Source organism: Salvelinus alpinus, chromosome 26 (genome assembly GCF_045679555.1).
Source record: "Salvelinus alpinus chromosome 26, SLU_Salpinus.1, whole genome shotgun sequence".
NCBI lineage: Eukaryota > Metazoa > Chordata > Actinopteri > Salmoniformes > Salmonidae > Salvelinus > Salvelinus alpinus.
Window position 1 is genome coordinate 3,044,102 of NC_092111.1, and position 22,226 is coordinate 3,066,327.

Genomic DNA, 22,226 nt, shown 5'->3' on the forward strand with positions numbered 1-22,226 from the left:
GTGCTGGCTCCGGCCTGCTCTCCATCCCCACATAAGAACCACTTCACCCACAGCGCTATGGCAGAAATGAAATATGCCTGGATAATTTCACCCAGGGAGGAAAAAGGTGGATATTCAAACGATTCAAAGGATCCAATGTCTTATCATCAAGACCTCAACCTCCACCCAAAAAGTAGAAGATGTGGTTGAGGCTACGCATCATATTTCAATGCCCAGAAAACTGTCAAATGAGTAAATTTGTACAGATTTCAACGCCTGTATTCCTTTGTAGTATTCAGAGAGAGAGAGAGAGAGTAAAGCTCTGACTATGTACAGACTCAGTGAGCATAGCCTTGCTATTGAGAAGGCTGCTGTAGGCAGACCTGGCTCTCAAGAGAAGACAGGCTATGTGCAGACTGCCCACAAAATGAGGTGGAAACTGAGCTGCTCTTCCTAACCTCCTGCCAAATGTATGACCATATTAGAGACACACATTTCCCTCAGATCACACAGATACACAATGAATTTGAAAACAAACCCAATTTTGATAAACTCCCATATCTATTGGGTAAAATACCACGGTGTGCCATCACAGCAGCACGATTTGTGACCTGTAGCCACAAGAAAAGGGAAACAACCAGTGAAGAACAAACACCATCGCAAATACATCCCATATTTCTGTTTATTTATTTTCCCTTTTGTACTTTAACCCTTGTGTTGTCTTAAGGGTCAAAAATGACCTGTCCCTATGTTTAACAGCAGAGAAAATCCCCTAAAGTTTTCAACTTGGAATTTGATTACTTTTCCTAGAGTGACCCCAACATTACAAAAAGTGAAACAGTTTCTTACCTCCCAAAAAGGAACAAGAATGTGGTCCTCCTGAGCACACTGCACAAAACGGCTGAGATCAGTGATCGTGAGGACAGGAAGCATACTGGACGACAACCACAACAAAGGAGGCGTGGACAACCTGGACAAGGAATTTACAGCTACAGGAGGATGACTGCCCGCTGGCCCCTGGTCATCTTCCATAACATCATGGATGTGTCCTCATACAATGCCTTCGTGATATGGAACAAGATCAACCCTACCTGGATGCCTGATAAGCAGAACAAGAGGAGAGTGTTCCTGGAGCAGCTGGGAAAGGCATTTGTAACCCCACACATTCAATGAAGGGAGCGCCTCCCCCGCACAGCAGCCTCTGCAGCGCTTGTGAAAGCTGTTCAGGGGGCTGAATCTTGTCCTGATCCACATGAGGCTGCAGCTGGGGCAGGCAAGAAGAGGAGATGCCAATTCTGCCCCCCAAAGAAGGACTTAAAACAAATACTATGTGCTGCACATGTCAGAATACATCTGCAAAGTCCATGCACACACACTTGCATATTGTCCTACATGTGCTAATTAGAGTTGATTGATTTATGTTCTTCACGTTTTTGTTTTGTATCTATTATCTTATTTTATTCTTATTTATTGTTGTTGTTTATACACCTTGTGGGTGGGGACAATGGTTCAAAAAATGGGATTAGACTAGTATTTTGTAGTTGAATTCCTCATTTTACAGTATATAAGAATATATCACTATGTTGCCAAAAAAGTTCAAGACTGTTATTGTTCCCCTTCAATAAAATGCATTCAAAACGACTTTCTGCACATTTCTGCTACTTTCTTAGGCTGTACAAGTGCTATCTCTTGCTAAAAAGTTCAAGTTTACACCTATGCAGTACCTTTAGCAATAATAATAATAATAAACCTCTACGTTAGAAAAGAAAACAATTATAACAGGTGTGTTGTAATAAAAACGAGTGGTGTCCACTGATTAAATGCAGTCTTTCTGCATTGTGAAGAGGGAAAACCCAGATATGCACAACGTTTGTGATGAATGACAGGTTGTTTCTTCATGCAAAATAGATTTGGGGTTTAAAATTCAATTAAGCTGCTTTATTTTAGGGGTTTAGTGAAGGCGGGTCATTTTTTACCCTAAGGTAAAAAGGCCTTCCTCAGACCTTGCGGGCGGGTCCCGCGAAACTGCGGTAGACTACTAGAGAGAGAGAGAGAGAGAGAAAGAGAAGAGGGAGCCAGAGAGAGAGTGAGCAAGTGAAACAGGGAGAGAGAGGGACTGGGGGAGGACTGACTAGGGTCAGTAAAGACAGTCATAACGGAGACCGAAAGAGATTGAAATAGGATTAGTGGAGACCGGCTCGAGAAGAGCTTCAGCATCACCATTGTTAAACCTGGGCTTCACAGGGACTGTCACTGTCACATCAAAGCCTCACCAACCAGTCCTGGAAGAGGAGCCGTCAGCACGGTGTCCACACACACACACACACACACACACACACACACAGCTCGTGTACAGCTTGTATATTCCCTGTATATTTCCAAAATTCTTCATTATGGGCTAGATGCATGATACTACCTTTTCTTTTCATCCCACCCCTGGTGTCTTTGTGGGGTATTTTTGGATCACAGACAGGATGCATTGATGAACCATCTTTAACATGTACTGAGATGAGCCGTGATTAGTTGGCAACCGGAAACAAGTGTCTCCTGGTCCCAGTGGACCCAAACAAAGTTAGAATGATAACTTTCCCCAACTGCATGCCAATAGGAGGCCTTTTTTAACTGGTTCCTAGAACGAGCCGACTGTACATACACACACACACACACACACACAGACACACAAATAAACACACTCTTGCCTACACAACCAGACACGCAAAAAAAAACGTGCACACGTTGATCAGTGCAACGTTAACAGTATACGTTTTACAGTTGATGTGTAACTTTATGGGGTTAGCTGTGAAAATGTAAAGCTCTGATAACCGATGTCTGCTCCGTTGAACCCGATATTCACAAGCGTAGAGTTACACGCTCACACAAAGACCTCCACGCTCATTTTTACCATTGTGTCTCGGGTCACGATGCAACGACGAAAATGTCACATCCAAGCGTATTTGTCACATGCACAGGATACGGCAGGCGTAAACGAATGAGTGCAATGCTTACTTAGTAAGCGTTCTCCTCAACAGCGCGACATCAATCAAATAAAACATTTGTGCTTTGAGTATATCAACGCCACGAACCCCATGTTCAATCCAATCTGTTCTATTGCTCTTGGGAGACGCCCTCGAATTCTCTCAGTGATTACAAATCCCTGTTGATATTTCTTACTCACAAGTTTCCGTCTGTAGCCCAGCGTCCCTAATGGCACCCTATTCTTTTCATAGGACACTACTTTTGACCCAGTCTAATTGGGAATAGGGGCCATTTAGGACGTAACCACAGTCAAATTCCCCTGCGCCTCTATCCCATCAAGACAACTGTCTGATTGGTATCCAGGAGGCTGTAGTGTCAGGCTGTAGTTTTCCTCTTTGTGCTCATCAGTTCATAACTGCCACCCACCCCACCGTAGCATGCAGTAAATAGAGTTTCCACTGTGCGTTGAGAAACGGCACAATTATCCCCCGCTGGTGAAATATGGGCCAGGATGCTGCGCACTTCCCTATTTACTGAGAGAGAAGCTCAATTTCCTACGCACACACAAGGGCACGTACAGGCACGCGCGCATACACACAGTAACAAACACACAGGCAGGCGCGCACACACACACAAAGAGAGAGAGCTGACTGACGCAGTCATCCTCTAGTCCACGCGCAGTCCGTAACGGTGAGTTTTTTTTGCCGCAGCGAGTCGTAGTGCCGTTGTTTGATTAATGGGAGAGGTGAAGTGGTCGTAGACATTCCCGATGTGTTAACTTCCGCTGTTTATTTCCCAACAGCGGTAATGGTTATCGAGAGAGCATTCGTGGCTCGCTACATTTATTTATTGAATAGGCCAAGTGGGGGTTGGAGAATTGAGAGAGGACAAATAGCCTAGTGTAATGGTAATAGCAGTACTGAATTCTAAGAATATTCCAGATGTCGTTTTGTTCTAGAAACATTCCGCCTAGTCGTTCTAAAATGTTACTCTGCTTCGCCAAATGTTGTTATGAACCGTTGATGAATTTTTTGACATTAGTGCATTGTTGTCCAACTTTACGACTGGTAGTTATAGAGGTATGGAAAAGATGGAGGATGCACTTTAAATGCTTGATGTCTGTTTGAGTGATGTCATGCCTAGCCTAAGGTCATAAAGCCAGTCTAGTGTAATACTAAAATGCTCTGTCATCTCTTTTCTCTTCACAGATATGGAAAAATTGTGTCAACCAAGGCGATCCTGGACAAGAACACCAACCAGTGCAAAGGTAGGTCACCAAGGTCACTGTATCCCAAATGGCACCCTATTCCCTACGCAGTGCACATGCTGAGCCGCGTGTTAGCCACGGGAGCCTTGTGTCTGCCACCGTCCGTGGCGTGACGATCACTCTTCAAGGCAGATGTTGTCATAGGAAGCGTTTGGAGCCAGGCCCTGGCCTAAACATAGACCTCAGTCAAGGAAGCGCCTGCATGTTGTAAATCAATGATTTAGCAGGTAGCGCTAGCTGGAGGAAGGATGGAGGTAAACAACTAGTCCTTGTGATGACGCTCGCTCGCTGGAAGGACGTCAGAGGATAGGCAGTTGTCGTGCAACCCCTCCCTAGCTACAGTACGTCTCCGTTCACTCTTTTTCTTTCCTCCTCTTTCCTGGAAAACAGCATTAGCCTGTGCTCTCTGTATACTCGCGATGAATGAAATGCTGACACAGCAAACCGAACAATAGCGCCGTGACAGTAGCGGCTCATATTCAAAATGCTACTCGGGTATACATATCCAATGAGAAGGCTAACAGGCAAGTACGGTTCAGGTAAACATGGATTACTATCCCTCTCGTCTTTCGTCTCAAGCTATCTGTAGAGCTATTCCCTGCTCCAGCCGAGCTGCTGCAGTACTGTAAGTATAATACAAGTACTTTTCCTTTTGTTCTACTCTTAATCCTGTTGCACACTCTACGCTAACGGCAGCTCCGTCGCTCTGTTTGTGTCGAGCCCTTCAATGGCTAAAGCCAGCCTTGGAGGAGGAGAGAAGAAAAACTGATTAGTCTGGTACTTGCCCCGAGGTGTCTGGCAGCACTGTTTAAGCGCTATTGAACTTCCATCAATACTTTTAATTGCTTTTTGCAGCTTCCTCACTCAGCAACGCGGCCCCTTTCAAGGTGAAGCCGCCTTCCTAGCCGTCCTTACCTGGATAGATCCCACCTGGATAGATCCCACCGGTCAAATGTGGAGGCTGGAAAACCCTCGGCGTGGCTTAACCACCTTTGTGTGGGGCGGCAGGTAGCCTAACGGTTAAAAGCTTCGGGCCAGTAACCGAAAGGTCCCTGGTTTGAGTCCCCGAGACGACTTGGTGAAAAATCTGTCGATGTGCCCTTGAGCAGGGCATTTAACCCTAATTGCACCTGTAAGTCGCTCTGGATAAGGCCGACTGCTAAATTACTCAAATGTTCATGTGTTGCTGGTGACTCATGTAGGCCATCATAAGTCAGCCTGTTTCCCTTGTTAGGAGGATGGATGGACCCATTGCTTGTGGAAAACAGGGAGAAAGGATTGAGGGAGTATCAGGGTACACCAGAGGTGAGAAGTAAATTGCAGATGAAGTACAGTAGAGTCTCTCTGTGTCCAGGCACTGGCCTGGTGAGTTATGATCTGAAAGGCCAGGCACTCAGCTCTGCGCTCGCGGGTGTGGGAGACTAGTTTCCCATACCTCACCCGCCTGGAATGCAGTGATGCCAAGAGCCAAGTATAAGCGTCTGTATTTTACGAGTGGAAATTATGGTCCAGCCCTGAGAGAGAGACAGAAAGAGACACAGAAGTAGACACGGTGAGAGAGAGCGAGAGAGAGAGTAATGGTCTCGTCAGAAGCCATGTGTTTCTGTATAAAGGCAAATCTCTGGCATATTCCTTTCATGTAACCTATGTCTCTGATCACTATTGACAGCCAGGGCCTCATTCCTTTCGTACTGATGTTGAAATACATGTGCAATATATTTCTGATTTTAGAGAGCTTGACACAGAGGGCCTGTTTTTTTTTCTTCTTGATCCCTGACCAGCATTTCTTTTTTTATTATTGTCTCCTAGTGAGGGAGCAATGTTGTAGCATTACCCATAAGACCTTTTTATGATAACATCAATGTTCAGAGGTTACTCTAGTCTCCACGATCTGCTTCTAAATAGATTTGTTACTTTCAAAAGATGCTCTCTCATCCTCTCCATCCTTGTAAAGGTGAATGCATTTCCCCTCAAAGAGAAGCAGGAAGGCATGGGTCAGAGCAGGCTTCGTGTCTGTCATAAAAAAAAGAGCACCGCGTCGCCCTGATCCAGTATCACTTTGTTTTCAGTCGTCTGCCCTTTTGACCTGGCGCTTGTTTAAATGTCAGAAGCAGCGCTTTTTTTTTTATTATCACCGTGGCACCATCAGACAGACAGCGAACCGGCAACAAGCCGGGGCCAATTCTACCCTTCCTCCTATCCTGTGTTATTTGTATTTAGTTCAGCTCAGTGAGCGTGCAGTAAAGCGCGAGAAAAGGGGAAGGTGCAAGAGGTCAGCAACCAGTCATCTCTGGGAAAGATGAAGAAAATGTGAGATGCACTGAGAGAAAAGAGTGGGAGTTCAACCTGTTTGTTGTAGGGAGACAGAGATGTGTGGGTCACTGTACAAGTGTCACACACAAATGCACGCATGGTCCATCATTGCCATAGTGCCAGAATAGCAGCCTAGGTACTCCTGTAAAATTGTAAATATTACTCATTTTTTGGTACTTTTGATAGCATTTTTCCCCCGAGATGTTTTTGTTAGCTAATTAGTTAGCTATCGGCGTGGTATAACTGGCAAATCAGATGGTTTCACCTGACTAATGCGTCACTGTCATCAAGAAGCTCAGCTAGCTAACTTGCTAGCAAACTAGCTAGATATGTTTTGATTTGAAGTAAGGGGAAGGCTCGTTGAAGATGCAGAGGTTGAAGTTTTTTGCAGTTTTCTCCAGTGGTTAGTGTGCTTTTGTGGCGGCTGTCGTGTTTTCACCCAGGTGGGTACAACACATCGGGAGTGGGGAAGTTCTACCCATGGAGTTTAACTTCAGAGACTTTTACTGAGAAGCACTGCTTCAGAGATGGCACGGGCCAGGCTGCCCTGATGAACGGCTCTGGACCAGTCTAAAACCCCCTTGATGTGACCCCCCTCCGGGTCATCTCCGGACTCCCTCTATTGTAGCCTTCCTCCTGGCGCTGACTGCTCAAGCCATGAATTAACTACCCTGCCTGCCATTATCCATTACTAACTATTTGTTTTTGCTTTCCAAAATTGCATGTTGTTTTTGTTTGTTTGCTTAAAGCACTTTTAGATTGTAATGAAAAGCGCTATAAAAGTATGCTACATTTTTTTTTAAATTATATTATTTATACTAGTACAATTGCTCAGAGAAAGAGGTTTTGTTTAACAAGTGATTAAAACAATTCTATAAAAGGGTAGGGGTCAAGATTATTGAAAATGAGGTCCTGCCGAGTGGCACAGCGGTCAAAGGCACTGCATTGCAGTGCTAGAGGCGTCACTACGGACCCGGGTTCAATCCCGGGCTGTATCACAACCGGTCGTGATCGGGAGTTGCACGATTGACTCAGTGTCGTCCGGGTTAGGGGAGGGTTTGGCCGGGGTGGCTTTACTTGGCTCATTGTGCTCTAGTGACTCCTTGAGGCGGACTTGGTGCCTGTGGGCTGACAGTCGTCAGGTGAACGGTGTTTCCTCTGACATTGGTGCGGCGGGCTTCCGGGTGAAGTGGGCGGGTGTTAAGAAGCGCGGTTTGGCGGGTCATGTTTCGGAGGACGCATGACTCGACCTTCACCTCCCTGAGGGGGTAAAATACAAAAAAAGATGATTGAAAATAGAGGTCTTTGGCGTTGAAATGAGAATGCAAAAAAATAACCTCATACCTACTGTAAAATATGATGGTGGATCATTGACACTATGGGTCCTGGGTCCCTTGTTAAGGTCAACGGTAGGACATTTTAGCCAAAAACCTGGTGGCCTCTGCCAGGAGGCTGGAACTTGGACGCAAGTGGATCTTCCAGCAAGACAATAACCCTAAGCACACATCAAAATACACAAAGAAATTGTTCATTTGCCACAAAATCAACATTTTGAACGCTACCTTTTTGAGATTTTTTTTTTGTTGACAGAATCAGACAATCTTTTTCTCTGACAATTGTATCAGTATAAAACAATATAATTTTCCTTTTTTGCATACAATACAGCTCAGTATTTGAATCATTTATTTTATACAGTCATTTTTGCTCATCTTTATCAAGGGTGTCAATAACTTCGGACCCCATGAAAAACACACTCGCAAAGAGTGCACAATCACATTGAGGCTAGGATAGTACAGCCTCTCCTCTCCCCCACCCCCAGCCTACACCCCCAGCCACACACTCATCCATCTGCCTTAGGACTCTATGGCTCCTGCAGCAGCCAGGACCAGATCAATCAATCCTCCGCCTGCCTAGATTCACAGCGTGGCTGCCTTTCACCTCTGCATCGCACGGGCCTTGAATGAGCCTCTCCGTCTTCCCATCGCTGACTCACGCCCTGGACTAGCCGGAGAGCGATGTGAACAGGAAGTTGTGAAAGGCTTTAAGGGTCGTCGAGCTCTGTGGGTAAGAGGGGAGGCATTCTCTCTCTTTCTCTCCCTCTATTGTTCCCTCTGATTCCCTTTGGATGTTTCTCATTTAGTAGGAGTGAGATATGGATTAGCTTCATCTGAGGGTCTGGGGGAACCGAAGCCACTCATTTGCCATCCGGAGGCCCCGAGGGCCTCTTAAAATCTTGAAAAAGGCAGCTCAGGCATTTGAAAGAAAGCAGGGGCTGGCCGAATGGAGACATTTTATATTTTCCTGTATGAGCCCCGAGGCAGAGGAAATGACCTCAGACCTTTTAAAGGACCTCCGTTTCCTCCGCCGGGAGATAAGGCCGCTGAGGGCTGAGATTCACCAAGCCCGCCTGCCGGCGCGACACCGCACTGGATTGTGGGAAATTAGATGAGACGATTGGCTCCCGCGACTTTGTTCTCTTCTCAGCTGCCTGTTGTTGTTCCTCAATAGCTAGGTTTCCATCCAATTTGCGACAGATTTTCATGTGAATATTAAAATTTTTGCAACAGCTCGCAGATATGGTGCAGGTAGACAACCTACATTATGAGATCATTATGGATAAGAGCAATATTATTTTAATTTGTCAAATGGCAGCAAAACATCGATCGTCACAAGAATAAGACCCTCAATATTTATTGGAAAGGAGCATCAAGCTCATTACGTGCACTTTCACCACCCTGTGAAGTTAATCAGAACTTATTTAATTTGTTGCCTAATAAAATGCATGGTTTCCTGAGTTGTAGTGGGGGGACCACACAAACATATCGTCGCGTGACTCCAACTTTACTTCGATGTGATGGTTATTATATCATATTTACGCATTAAGGCGTTTCCACCGCAATTTCTCCCATAATTAATTTGACTAACATATAAAGATCCCACCATGTCTAACGAACAAACTGTCTTTCGGCGCTTATTACGTTTTTACCGGCATATCCTGTTTCCATCAGCCCGGTTGTGACTTTTTTCATGCATCAGGTAATTCAGTCGCATGAAATGGTTGGATGGAAACCTGGTAACCACATAACCTGTCATCAAGTTTATTTATATTGGTCCTCTATAGCTCAGTTGGTAGGGTATGGTACTTGCAATGCCAGGAAAGTGGGTTTGATTCGCGGGAACACACGCACATAAAATCTATGTGTGTATGGCTTTGGATTAAAGCGTCTGCTAAAAGGCATATGTTATTATAGTAGATGATAATTAAATCCACATGGTAATTACATAGAAGGTACACTACACAATATCACACGGCACTTCAATAATGTACTTTCGAGGATTTGCAAACAAACGCCCGATAACCCCTGCTGGCGTCTTGCTGTGAAATAATTAGAGGTTTTAATGAAGGTTTAAATACAATTAATTTCCAACACACTGTCATTATTCCTTGTGTACGTAATAACAATTGTAGTGATATAGCAAACTGGTACATTTGCCTAATGATACTGTAGAAAATATACAGCATATAAAGTAGGGCATCACTGTCTAGGCTTGACCATTACAATTGCCTGCATCCATACACTAACCCCCTAGCACAGAATGACCCTTTAATGGAGAAATATCTGCCATGTTAGGCCCTATAAAGCGAGATTTATGGCTACATTGACGGCTGAGTATAGTATTGCATGATGCCGAGCATAAAGGAGAATTGATGAATGAGGTTGCGCTCTCCAAAAAGCCCTGTTTCGGATTGTCCCGTATGGCTTTTCGGGGGAAGTGGCGAGAGAGAAAGGCAAGCGATTGCTGTTTGCATCCATTATTGGTTTCTCATTAGAGTGGCCGACGTATAAACATTTGTCTATGTTGTACACGATGCCGGCGTAATTAAGGATTCTCTCCATAGCCCCTCTGCCCTTTGAAAGTGAATTATGTGCAGATGAGAATCTCAACTGAAGTGCGGCCAGCAACAGACCTCTTCCAAAATGCCTCTCTCTCCCCAAAAGCGATTCCAGAACGAGGCGAGCTATGTAGAAATGAGAGCGGCAGGGAGAGAGACCGTTAGCCTTTCCCCTGTTCGCATGTGTATTAATGACCTTAATTAGTAATCGCAATGGGAGTATTCCATTAATTGGGTGGCGTCCAGCACGCAAACCTCAATGTGTTGCACTCATAATCCATTCATTTAGTTTTTCTGCAGAGCCTCACACAGCTCAAGCCCCCCCCCCTCTCCCTTCCCCTTCCATCTCCCATTCCTGTAAGCCAAGACGCTCTCTCGCCTTCCAAGTTGGCCGCTCACCAAGCTGGCGTCTGATTGGGCGAGCACGTCGTAAATGGAACCCGGCCACCACATTCCTCAAACAGTGACCTTTTGTCCCCCCCCCCCCCCCCCCCCCACTTCCTGTGCTGCTCTCGTTGGCAGTGTCGTCTCCGCTTCACTTCCAGTCCAGGCCAGCCGGGAGACCAATGCCCCGGGGGACAGCAGCACAGTCTCCGTGCCGTGAGCCCTGAGCTCTGACACCATCCTTGCTTGTGTTCTATGTCGGTTCCATCCTTATACAACTCTGTTGGGCTCTCTCCCCTCCCATTCCATTGACAAATGGCCTTGAGGGGTATCAGTCGAGGGCGTATCTATCACCATTTTTTTTTATCAGAGAGCAACTGTCGCTGGTGTGGTAACCACAATGAGAGCATCGGCCTTCCCTTGACCTGCCAGGAGTTCGGGGGTTCACCCCTGCATCTTCCTGAGTAATGATCATATCCTTGATTAGTTAAGGAAGGAATAAATCAAAAAATGCATGAATAAGGGTAGATGGGTGCGGCGGCTTGGCTGTTCCTCATGAATTAATCCGAGCTGGGGGACAAAGAGGGCTGCACTTAAAAAATACAGGAACACTTTGTCCTTGTCATGATTTTAATGTTTGTCTCTGCCTGGGAGATTTATTTTTTTCGGGGGCCCTTCTTGATTTTTCATTGATCTATGCTTTGTTCAAATATTTGCTCTGTCTGCCCATCTTTGTGCACTCTGCTGAGGTGATTATGTTGCTGTTGCTGCATCAACAATCAGGCAGACCTGGATGGACATGTAGCAGAAAATGGCACTGTCTTGTATATGAATTGTACCTCTACAACAACTCCAAGCTCTGCTATAACAGCCTTTACTCTTCTGGGAAGGCTTTGCACTAGATGTTGGAACATTGCTGCGGGGACTTGCTTCCATTCAGCCACAAGAGCGTTAGTGGGGTCGGGCACTGATGTTGGGCGATTAGGCCTGTCTCGCAATCGGCATTCCAATTCATCCCAAAGGTATTCGATGGGGTTGAGGTCAGGGCTCTTTGCAGGCAGTCAAGTTCTTCCAACCAATCTCGACAAACCATTTCTGTATGGACCTCACTTTGTGCACGGGGGCATTGTCATGATGAAACAGTAAAGGGCCTTCCCCAAACTGTTGCCACCAAGTTGGAAGCACAAAATTGTCTAGAATGTCATTGTATGCTGTAGCGTTAAGATTTCCCTTCACTTTCCAAGATTTCCATTCACATTTCCATTCATCACTCATCACTCCAGAGAACGCGCTTCCAATGCTCCAGAGTCCAATGGTGGCGAGCTTTACACCACTCCAGCCAACGCTTGGCATTGTGCATGGTGATCTTAGGCTTGTGTGCGGCGACTCTGCCTTGGAAACCCATTTCATGAAGTTCCCGAACAACAGTTATTGTGCTGATGTTGCTTCCAGAGGTCGTTCGTGTTTTGCCAGAGGATCCATCCTAAAGGTAGACTCAGCAAAATGAAATAGATGCACAAAGTAAACCACATAGTGGGCCAATTTCCGCAACAACTAAGGGCATTGAATAGCTGGTTTGGTGCTACCAGGCTCTAGCAGCGTGAAGCGAACATGTGAGAGCGAAGTGTTGCATCTCGCTCATTTCTATCTGCGGTGTCGCTCGTGACAACGTCATTTCGCTGAGTCTACCTTCAACAACCTTTTGACAAGTAATGAACACCTTGCAGTTCTCTGCCTCCCTCCCTCTCAAGAGCTCTTCAGATGATGCACCCAACATATCTGGGTTACGCTATTAAGCTAACAAGATAATGTAATTACTGTGTATTACCGAAAACAATTACACATCTGAATGGAGACCAGGTTTGCTGGGCGTCAGTGTTGTAGTACTCCAGACTGGTCTTGGTCTCGAGTTTGGTCTCGAGACCACATATTGAGTGTCTCGGTCTTGTCTCGGTGTCCTCCTCATTTCTTCCCGAGACCAGCAGAGTAAAAAAAATCATAATTATCAGCTTCCATAAAACCACTTCACCGGGCCAAATACATACACTCCTTTCTTAAAGCAGTTACATTTTAACAGCCTTTATATGTATTATAGACGTTACACAGTGGTGAACCTATTGGTCTTCAGTGTGTGACAGGTTAGTACAGTGGTGAACCTATTGGTCTTCAGTGTGTGACAGGTTAGTACAGTGGTGAACCTATAGGCCTTCAGTGTGTGACAGGTTAGTACAGTGGTGAACCTATAGGTCTTCAGTGTGTGACAGGTTTGTGATTCTGAAAGGACAGCAAGCGTAATACCAGCTCACTCATGTAGGAGAGTCCAGTTTTGTAAAACACAAAGAGCCAGTGGAGGATATACACCGTTTTTTTCAGTGGGCGTACTTCTTAATCCCTGAAAATGGTTTTATTTTACCTGGATTTAATTAGGCAAGTCAGTTAAGAACAAACTATTTTTTATTTATTTACAATGATGGTCTACACAGGCCAAACCCAGATGACGCTGGGCCAATTGTGCGCCGCCCTATGGGACTACCAATCACGGCCGGTTGTGATACAGCCTGGATTCGAACTAGGGTATCTGTAGTAATGCCTCAAGCACTGAGATGCAGTGCCGTAGACCGCTGCCCCACTCGGGAGCCCATACTGATGCTTATCAAAGTAGTGTAGTGGAGGTATACGACTTATCAATTATGTAGTACAATAGAGCAATCATGCACAAAGTAGCCAACACAATCGCAAATCATGTGAAATATATTCACATGCACACCGCGCACATAGCCTAGTTTTAGCCTAATGGCATCTGCAGGCAGCAAGAGTGTTTTGGCGTGGAGCAGCTCACAGAAGAATTACATCAGTAGCCGGTAGGGCAGGAAAGACGTTTCAACATATGATATCTACCAGTAAAATGCTAACTAAGGCAAGCACTTATATACATTTAAACTCCGTTTTTCAATATTCCTGACATTTAATCCTAGTATAAATTCCCCGTCTTAGTTGGGTGAATTTTGGCCCATTCCTCCTGACAGAGCTGGTGTAACTGAGTCAGGTTTGTAGGCCTCCTTGCTCGCACACGTTTTTTTCAGTTCTGCCCACAAATGTTCTATAGGATTGAGGTCAGGGCTTTGTGATGGCCACTCCAATACCTTGACTGTGTTGTCCTTAAGCCATTTTGCCACAACTTTGGAAGTATGCTTGGGGTCATTGTCCATTTGGAAGACCCATTTGCGACCAAGCTTTAACTTCCTGACTGATGTCTTGAGATGTTGCTTCAATATATCCACATAATTTTCCTGCCTCATGCCATCTATTTTGTGAAGTGCACCAGTCCCTCCTGCAGCAAAGCACCGACACAACATGATACTGCCACCCCCGTGCTTCACAGTTGGGATGGTGTTCCTCGGCTTGCAAACGTCCCCCTTTTTCCTCCAAACATAACGATGGTCATTATGGCCAAACAGTTCTATTTTTGTTTCATCAGACCAGAGGACATTTCTCCAAAAAGTATGATCTTTGTTCCCATGTGCAGTTGCAAACCGTATTCTGGCTTTTTTATGGCGGTTTTGGAGCAGTGGCTTCTTCCTTGCTGAGCAGCCTTTCAGGTTATGTCGATATAGGACTCGTTTTACTGTGGATATAGATACTTTTGTACCTGATTCCTCCAGCATCTTCACAAGGTCATTTGCTGTTGTTCTGGGATTGATTTTCACTTTTCGCACCAAAGTACGTACATCTCTAGGAGACCTAACGCATCTCCTTCCTGAGCAGTATGACAGCTGCGTGGTTCCATGGTGTTAATACTTGCGCACTATTGTTTGTACAGAAGAATGTGGTACCTACAGGCATTTGGAAATTGCTCCCAAGGATGAAAAAGACTTGGCTGATTTCTTTTGATTTTCCCATGATGTCAAGCAAAGAGACACTGAGTTTGAAGGTAGGCCTTGAAATACATCCACAGGTACACCTCCAATTGACTCAAATGATGTCAGTTAGCCTAACAGAAGCTTCTAAAGCCATGATGGAATTTTCCAAGCTGTTTAAAGGCACAGTCAACTTAGTGTATATAAACTTCTGATCCACTGGAATTGTGATACAGTGAATTAATCTGTCTGTAAACAATTGTTGGAAAAATTCCTTGTGTCATGCACACAGTAGATGTCCTAACCGACTTGCCAAAACTATAGTTTGTTAACAAGTCATTTGTGGAGTGGTTGAAAAACTAGTTTTAATGACTCCAACCTGAGTGTACGTTAACTTCCGACGTCAACTGTATGTATATAAATATTGCTATCAGGTTGTAAATCACAGCTGACCTGGTACGTTGTTCGCTGCCTCCAATCGGGATGCACTGTTTCAGTTTCAATGACTCAATATTCTGGATAAAAACAGACAAATGTATCGATGGCTGGAAATGTCTATACAATCAAACTAGCAAGGGCAATGATCACAAGTCAGTCACAAGGAGGCTAATAGGTTAGCGTATCTATTTATGTAGCAAGCTAAAAACACAGAGCATAACGTTAGCTAGATAGCTAGCTAGCTGCTTCGTAGAATGTCACCTCACTCCATTGGAGGAGTGGGTGAGTGACTGACTTTTTCCCCTCATTGTTTTTTTTGGAGCATATGTACAGCTAGAAATGTAGGTGTCATTTGGTTAGCTAGCAAGAACTTGAACGACGGATATTCAGTTAGCATATCTCTTGCGTCCGCAAATTCACTCTGGCTATCTACTCCGATTTCAGAGCACTCTTGTCTGAGTGTGCCAGAGCGCAGAACAACTAATGAATGTACAAACGTGCAACACCCGCTGAACGTAGGCAAAAAAAGTAATAGTTAGTCAAGAACGCTCTAGATCACATGTAAACAGCCTAACCAGCTCTGCTACGGCGAGTAAAATGGTCAGAGTGACGTGTCATCTCATTTGTGTTTGGAGGTAGCTAGCTGGCAAGCTAGCCAACTTTAGCCAGTTAGCTTGGGTGCTTGGTTGGGACAAACATGCATTGGCAGGCAAGCTGCAGAAGGATGAGGATTTGTCAGTGCAATTTTGATGCCCAACTTGCTGAAAAAGTTTGAGAGGGTTCCTTCCTTCGTTAGATTTTAGCTCATCTTGCTCTGGCTATTATTGGTTGTTGATGTTGTTGATGTGCATAACTGAGGGATAGAGAACCTACCTTTTCATGGTTATTTGCAAAAATCCATTCAGGTGTATTTTGTGGCTTTTGGTGAATGCGTTCTAATGATCTAAAGTCGCGCTGTTGCAACTGCCTGTAAACACACAGTCCAGTTCGGTGTGAATGATGACAGGGCCAACTGCCTGTAAACACACAGTCCAGTTCAGTGTGAATGATCGAATCAAATGTATTTGTCACATGCGCCAAATACAACATGTGTAGACCTTACCGTGAAATACTTACTAACAAGCCCTTAACCAATAGTGCAGTTCAAGAAAGAGTTAAGAAAATATTTACCAAATAAAGTAAAAAATAATTTAAAAAAGTAACACAATAAAATAACAATAACGAGGCTATATACAGCGGGTACCGTTACGGAGTCAATGTGCGGTGGTACAGGCTAGTCAAAGTAATTTGTATATGAAGGTAGGGGTGAAGTGACTATGCATAGATAATAAACAGAGAGTAGCAGCAGTGTAAAAAACAAATGGAAGAAGTGGGGGTGTCAATGTAAACAATCTGGTGGCCATTTGGTTAATTGTTCAGCGGTCTTATGGCTTGAGGATAAAAGCTGTTAAGGAGCCTTTTGGCCCGTGTGGCAATTAGCTTGTTTGTATAAAGGCCACTGTAGCTCTGATTAGCTATAGCGCACCGGGCTGTGTAGATTCCAGTCGTGAACAAGACAGATATTTTTATTCTGTTTTATTTACTGCAGTGTCTATTAATTGTCCAAATGCACGGCCCCTTTCTCGCTCTATGTTGCTATATAATTTTCACAAATGCCTGAGTATTCGTAATTCCCAAACATTGTAAGACAAATTGTCATATTCGCCCAAGGGGTGTATATAAACAGATTTTAATAAGATGTCATGTTAAAATGCTGTCAGTTCCACTTTAATTGCAACAATGTTTCACACACATGTTATTTTCACAGAGATGGCTAACAACAGCCACTGCAAACTAGCCGACAACAAAAGCTAGCTAGCTAGACCCTGGAAAAACTACTGCTCACTATTTCGCAGTGACCAAGTTTCCATTCGTTTTTGTAAAAACGGTCCCGCCCATTAAGTCAAAATGTATTTGGTTGATTCCACTGTCACTCCAAAATCATTTATCTAGCTTCTGATGGCCTAGCCAATGGCTGATTTAGCTAGATCGATTTTTCTCCCCAGAAACCAGCAAAGAAAAATCCTGATTGGATATTTTTTTCCCCTAATCAGTGTTAACCCTTTCCTTTCCAACAAAAACTGAAGAGATTAAATCAGAACATCATTGAAAACAATAATACACTGCTCAAAAAAATAAAGGGAACACTTAAACAACACAATGTAACTCCAAGTCAATCACACTTCTGTGAAATCAAACTGTCCACTTAGGAAGCAACACTGATTGACAATACATTTCACATGCTGTTGTGCAAATGGAATAGACAAAAGGTGGAAATTATAGGCAATTAGCAAGACACCCCCAATAAAGGAGTGATTCTGCAGGTGGTGACCACAAACCACTTCTCAATTCCTATGCTTCCTGGCTGATGTTTTGGTCACTTTTGAATGCTGGTGGTGCTCTCACTCTAGTGGTAGCATGAGACGGAGTCTACAACCCACACAAGTGGCTCAGGTAGTGCAGCTCATCCAGGATGGCACATCAATGCGAGCTGTGGCAAGAAGGTTTGCTGTGTCTGTCAGCGTAGTGTCCAGAGCATGGAGGCGCTACCAGGAGACAGGCCAGTACATCAGGAGACGTGGAGGAGGCCGTAGGAGGGCAACAACCCAGCAGCAGGACCGCTACCTCCGCCTTTGTGCAAGGAGGAGCACTGCCAGAGCCCTGCAAAATTACCTCCAGCACAAATCCATGTCCAGGCCACAAATGTGCGAGTCATTAGCGAGACCGGGAGGGGGACAATGGGTCTGAGACAGAGTCAAGACCGAGACCAGAAAAATGCGAGTCCAATTCAAGACCATGTTGTGATTTTGTCAAACCACCACCATAATAAGAGTCGAAAATGTCCAGTATTTCACTGTTCATATTTCAGAACAACATGTGGCTTCTTTAGACATTCAGAAGAGTGAATAAAGGCATGTTGAGGGACAATAGAGCCACTCTACAAATGATTACTAACCCAAACACATTCGGGGACAATTGGCCTTCAAAGAAGGGCTAAGGATTTATAAAAGAATGATTATAATAATAATAATAATTATACACTGCTCAAAAAAATAAAGGGAACACTTAAACAACACAAAATGACTCGCCCACTCCTCCGGTCTTGGTCTTGACTCGGACTCAATTTGCTCCGGTCTTGGTCTTGAATCAGTCTCGTTTTAGGTGGTCTCGAACACAACACTGCTGCGCGTTTAGGATATTTTCTCACTAGCATTATTCTGCCCACTCAGATCAATTAACACCAGTTGGCTGTGAGAGGTGTTCTTAAAATGAGCAAATTAGAATTTTCAAAGCTGGTTCGGGGTCTCTTAAATTAGGCTAGCCATTTAGTCAAGACTGGCGCATTTGTAATTCTCTCTCATCTCAATGGAGCTTAATTTAAACACTGTGAACTGAGCGATATTCAAACCCGAGCTGTCTCTCTTAGTAACTGGGTATTTAAGTAACATCTTAGCCCAATATACAGTAGATAGCTTTATGAGTCCACAAATCATAATGGAACATTTATGATAGCAGTCTTTCCGGGAATAAGCCCTCGTAATTCTTAATTATTTATACAAAATAATGTCAACTGCTTATCAATTAAATCAACTGTGCCACAGGAATGTTGGTTTTGGAATTACCGTACCTCAGAAACCCAGTTACTTGTTTTGATTGATGAGAATTTGAGTAAAATACTATAGCAGCTGGACTGTATGGTGTTGTACTATATGTTACCCCTGGGCATTGGTAGGAAGGTGAGGGATAGAGGGAAGGAAGGAAGGATTAACTAAAGCCCAGATATGAAAATACTTCAGTATTTGAATAGTCAAGATGATAATCTCATATCTATAGCATCTGGTTGATTTCCTGCTCTGCTGCACTGAAATGTAACAGTTCTACAATAAGCAGTGCTTTACAGTAACATTTAGTTCTGCTACAGTAAAAGTGGTGCCGACAGACAGAAGATCAATGGACAGCGCCTGCAGCTAAGGGAGGCAGAAGGTTATTGATCAGATGATGAGTGACATGTCATTATGCAGCTCTACCACCCCAGGTAGAGGTCCATACCCAGTTGATCCATTATGGGTTGAAACCCAAAGGGCCTGTTTCCTAGCCTTGAACTAAAAAGCAAGCTCAATAGAGAATCTCCATTGAAAATGCTTTTTAGTCCAGGACTGGCTTAGTCTGTATCCGGGAAACCAGTCCGTGGTGTCTGTACCCAAGGCTATTACTGTACAGTACAGTAGATACTCTAGGTGTTCTGGAACAGTATGAGGTCGTTCCTGACAGGAGTCCACAGTCTGTAATGTATGGTGCCAGTGAGCTGTGCTGTCCATGTCCCCTTGGCCCTGTGCCCTGGCACTTTGTCCTCAGCAGGGCACTGTAGCTCACAGACAAGAGCTAAGTCTCAAATGGCACTATATTCCCTGTATAGTGCACTGCTTTTAACCAGGGCCCATATGGCTCACCAGGGCCCATAGGGCTTTGTTTAAAAGTAGTGCACTAGGAATAGAGGGGGCCATTTGGGACGCAGGCACGGACACTTTTATACCTGGGAGAAAATGACAAGAAATACAATGAAGCCAATACGGTGCATCAGTGAGAGATGAATCCCCCATAAATCCACGGTGCAGGGTTTATAAGTGAATTGCCTGTACCACTATCTCGCCTGTAGTGTCTCACATAAAAGAACGCTCCATAAGTTTTATTTGAGGGGGGAAAAAATGGGATATTGTCCCCGAGCGTTAGGCTGACAAGTTGACATTGAATGTGTGAACGGTAAAGGAATGTGTAATAGCTGCGTGTTCTGGTCTATACGGTGCACACACGTACACATGCATGTGTGTGTTGCTATGAGCAGCGTGCGGGTTGGGTTTGTGTGTGTTTGCAGAGATTTTATTTTATTTTATTTGGATCTCTTTTAGTCCCCTTTTGGACTAATCTTCCAAGAGTCCTTAAACATTAAAATACAATTTATAATACGAACACATTTCCACATATAACACACTATTACAAACAGACATAATACACTAACATAATGACCCAATAAATACTCAGTCTAAAAAAATATTGATTCTTCATCTACTATAGTCCCACAACATTTCTATGTTATATATTTAAATCGTTTTAAAATAATGTTTACATTTATATATTGAGAGGTTTCTGGTTTGCTCAGTTAATTTATTCCATTTCTTTATTTCTCTAAATTGAAATGTTCTTTTGCCTATTTCTCTTTTCTGTCTGGACAACGCATAGATGGTGAACAATCTATTCCTAGTATTTACTGAATGTCTGTCTCTTACCAACTGATTACCTTTGTGAATAGAACTTGGCCGTTTTAAATGATGTATATTATGAAATAAAATAAGCATGTTCCTTTCAATTATCTTATCGATTGATGACCAACCAAGAACACTGCGCATGACTGCAACAGAAGAACCATATCTCCACCTTAAAACAATCCTTGCTGCTTTATTCTGTGCATTCTGCAGCCTCCTAACTTCACTTACATTTACATTTAAGTCATTTAGCAGACGCTCTTATCCAGAGCGACTTACAAATTGGTGCATTCACCTTATGATATCCAGTGGAACAACCACTTTACAATAGTGCATCTAACTCTTTTAAGGGGGGGGGGGGGTTAGAAGGATTACTTTATCCTATCCTAGGTATTCCTTAAAGAGGTGGGGTTTCAGGTGTCTCCGGAAGGTGGTGATTGACTCCGCTGACCTGGCGTCGTGAGGGAGTTTGTTCCACCATTGGGGTGCCAGAGCAGCGAACAGTTTTGACTGGGCTGAGCGGGAACTGTACTTCCTCAGAGGTAGGGAGGCGAGCAGGCCAGAGGTGGATGAACGCAGTGCCCTTGTTTGGGTGTAGGGCCTGATCAGAGCCTGAAGGTACGGAGGTGCCGTTCCCCTCACAGCTCCGTAGGCAAGCACCATGGTCTTGTAGCGGATGCGAGCTTCAACTGGAAGCCAGTGGAGAGAGCGGAGGAGCGGGGTGACGTGAGAGAACTTGGGAAAGTTGAACACCAGACGGGCTGCGGCGTTCTGGATGAGTTGTAGGGGTTTAATGGCACAGGCAGGGAGCCCAGCCAACAGCGAGTTGCAGTAATCCAGACGGGAGATGACAAGTGCCTGGATTAGGACCTGCGCCGCTTCCTGCGTGAGGCAGGGTCGTACTCTGCGAATGTTGTAGAGCATGAACCTACAGGAACGGGTCACCGCCTTGATGTTAGTTGAGAACGACAGGGTGTTGTCCAGGATCACGCCAAGGTTCTTAGCACTCTGGGAGGAGGACACAATGGAGTTGTCAACCGTGATGGCGAGATCATGGAACGGGCAGTCCTTCCCCGGGAGGAAGAGCAGCTCCGTCTTGCCGAGGTTCAGCTTGAGGTGGTGATCCGTCATCCACACTGATATGTCTGCCAGACATGCAGAGATGCGATTCACCACCTGGTTATCAGAGGGGGGAAAGGAGAAGATTAATTGTGTGTCGTCTGCATAGCAATGATAGGAGAGACCATGTGAGGATATGACAGAGCCAAGTGACTTGGTGTATAGCGAGAATAGGAGAGGGCCTAGAACAGAGCCCTGGGGGACACCAGTGGTGAGAGCACGTGGTGCGGAGACAGATTCTCGCCACGCCACCTGGTAGGAGCGACCTGTCAGGTAGGACGCAATCCAAGCGTGGGCCGCGCCGGAGATGCCCAGCTCGGAGAGGGTGGAGAGGAGGATCTGATGGTTCACAGTATCAAAGGCAGCCGATAGGTCTAGAAGGATGAGAGCAGAGGAGAGAGAGTTAGCTTTAGCAGTGCGGAGCGCCTCCGTGACACAGAGAAGAGCAGTCTCAGTTGAATGACTAGTCTTGAAACCTGACTGATTTGGATCAAGAAGGTCATTCTGAGAGAGATAGCAGGAGAGCTGGCCAAGGACGGCACGTTCAAGAGTTTTGGAGAGAAAAGAAAGAAGGGATACTGGTCTGTAGTTGTTGACATCGGAGGGATCGAGTGTAGGTTTTTTCAGAAGGGGTGCAACTCTCGCTCTCTTGAAGACGGAAGGGACGTAGCCAGCGGTCAAGGATGAGTTGATGAGCG

At 44.7% G+C, this 22,226-nt stretch overlaps 1 protein-coding gene across 2 annotated transcripts in view; it reads left to right on the plus strand.

Moving 5' to 3' along the window:
• Positions 1–22,226, plus strand: part of LOC139554450 (RNA-binding motif, single-stranded-interacting protein 3-like) — a 243,065-nt gene that overhangs the window by 82,020 nt on the left and 138,819 nt on the right. For both annotated transcript variants that reach the window (XM_071367259.1, XM_071367260.1), the window contains one exon: positions 4,164–4,222. In XM_071367259.1, coding sequence (XP_071223360.1) covers positions 4,164–4,222 — 59 coding nt within the window. The remainder of the gene's footprint in view (positions 1–4,163; positions 4,223–22,226) is intronic.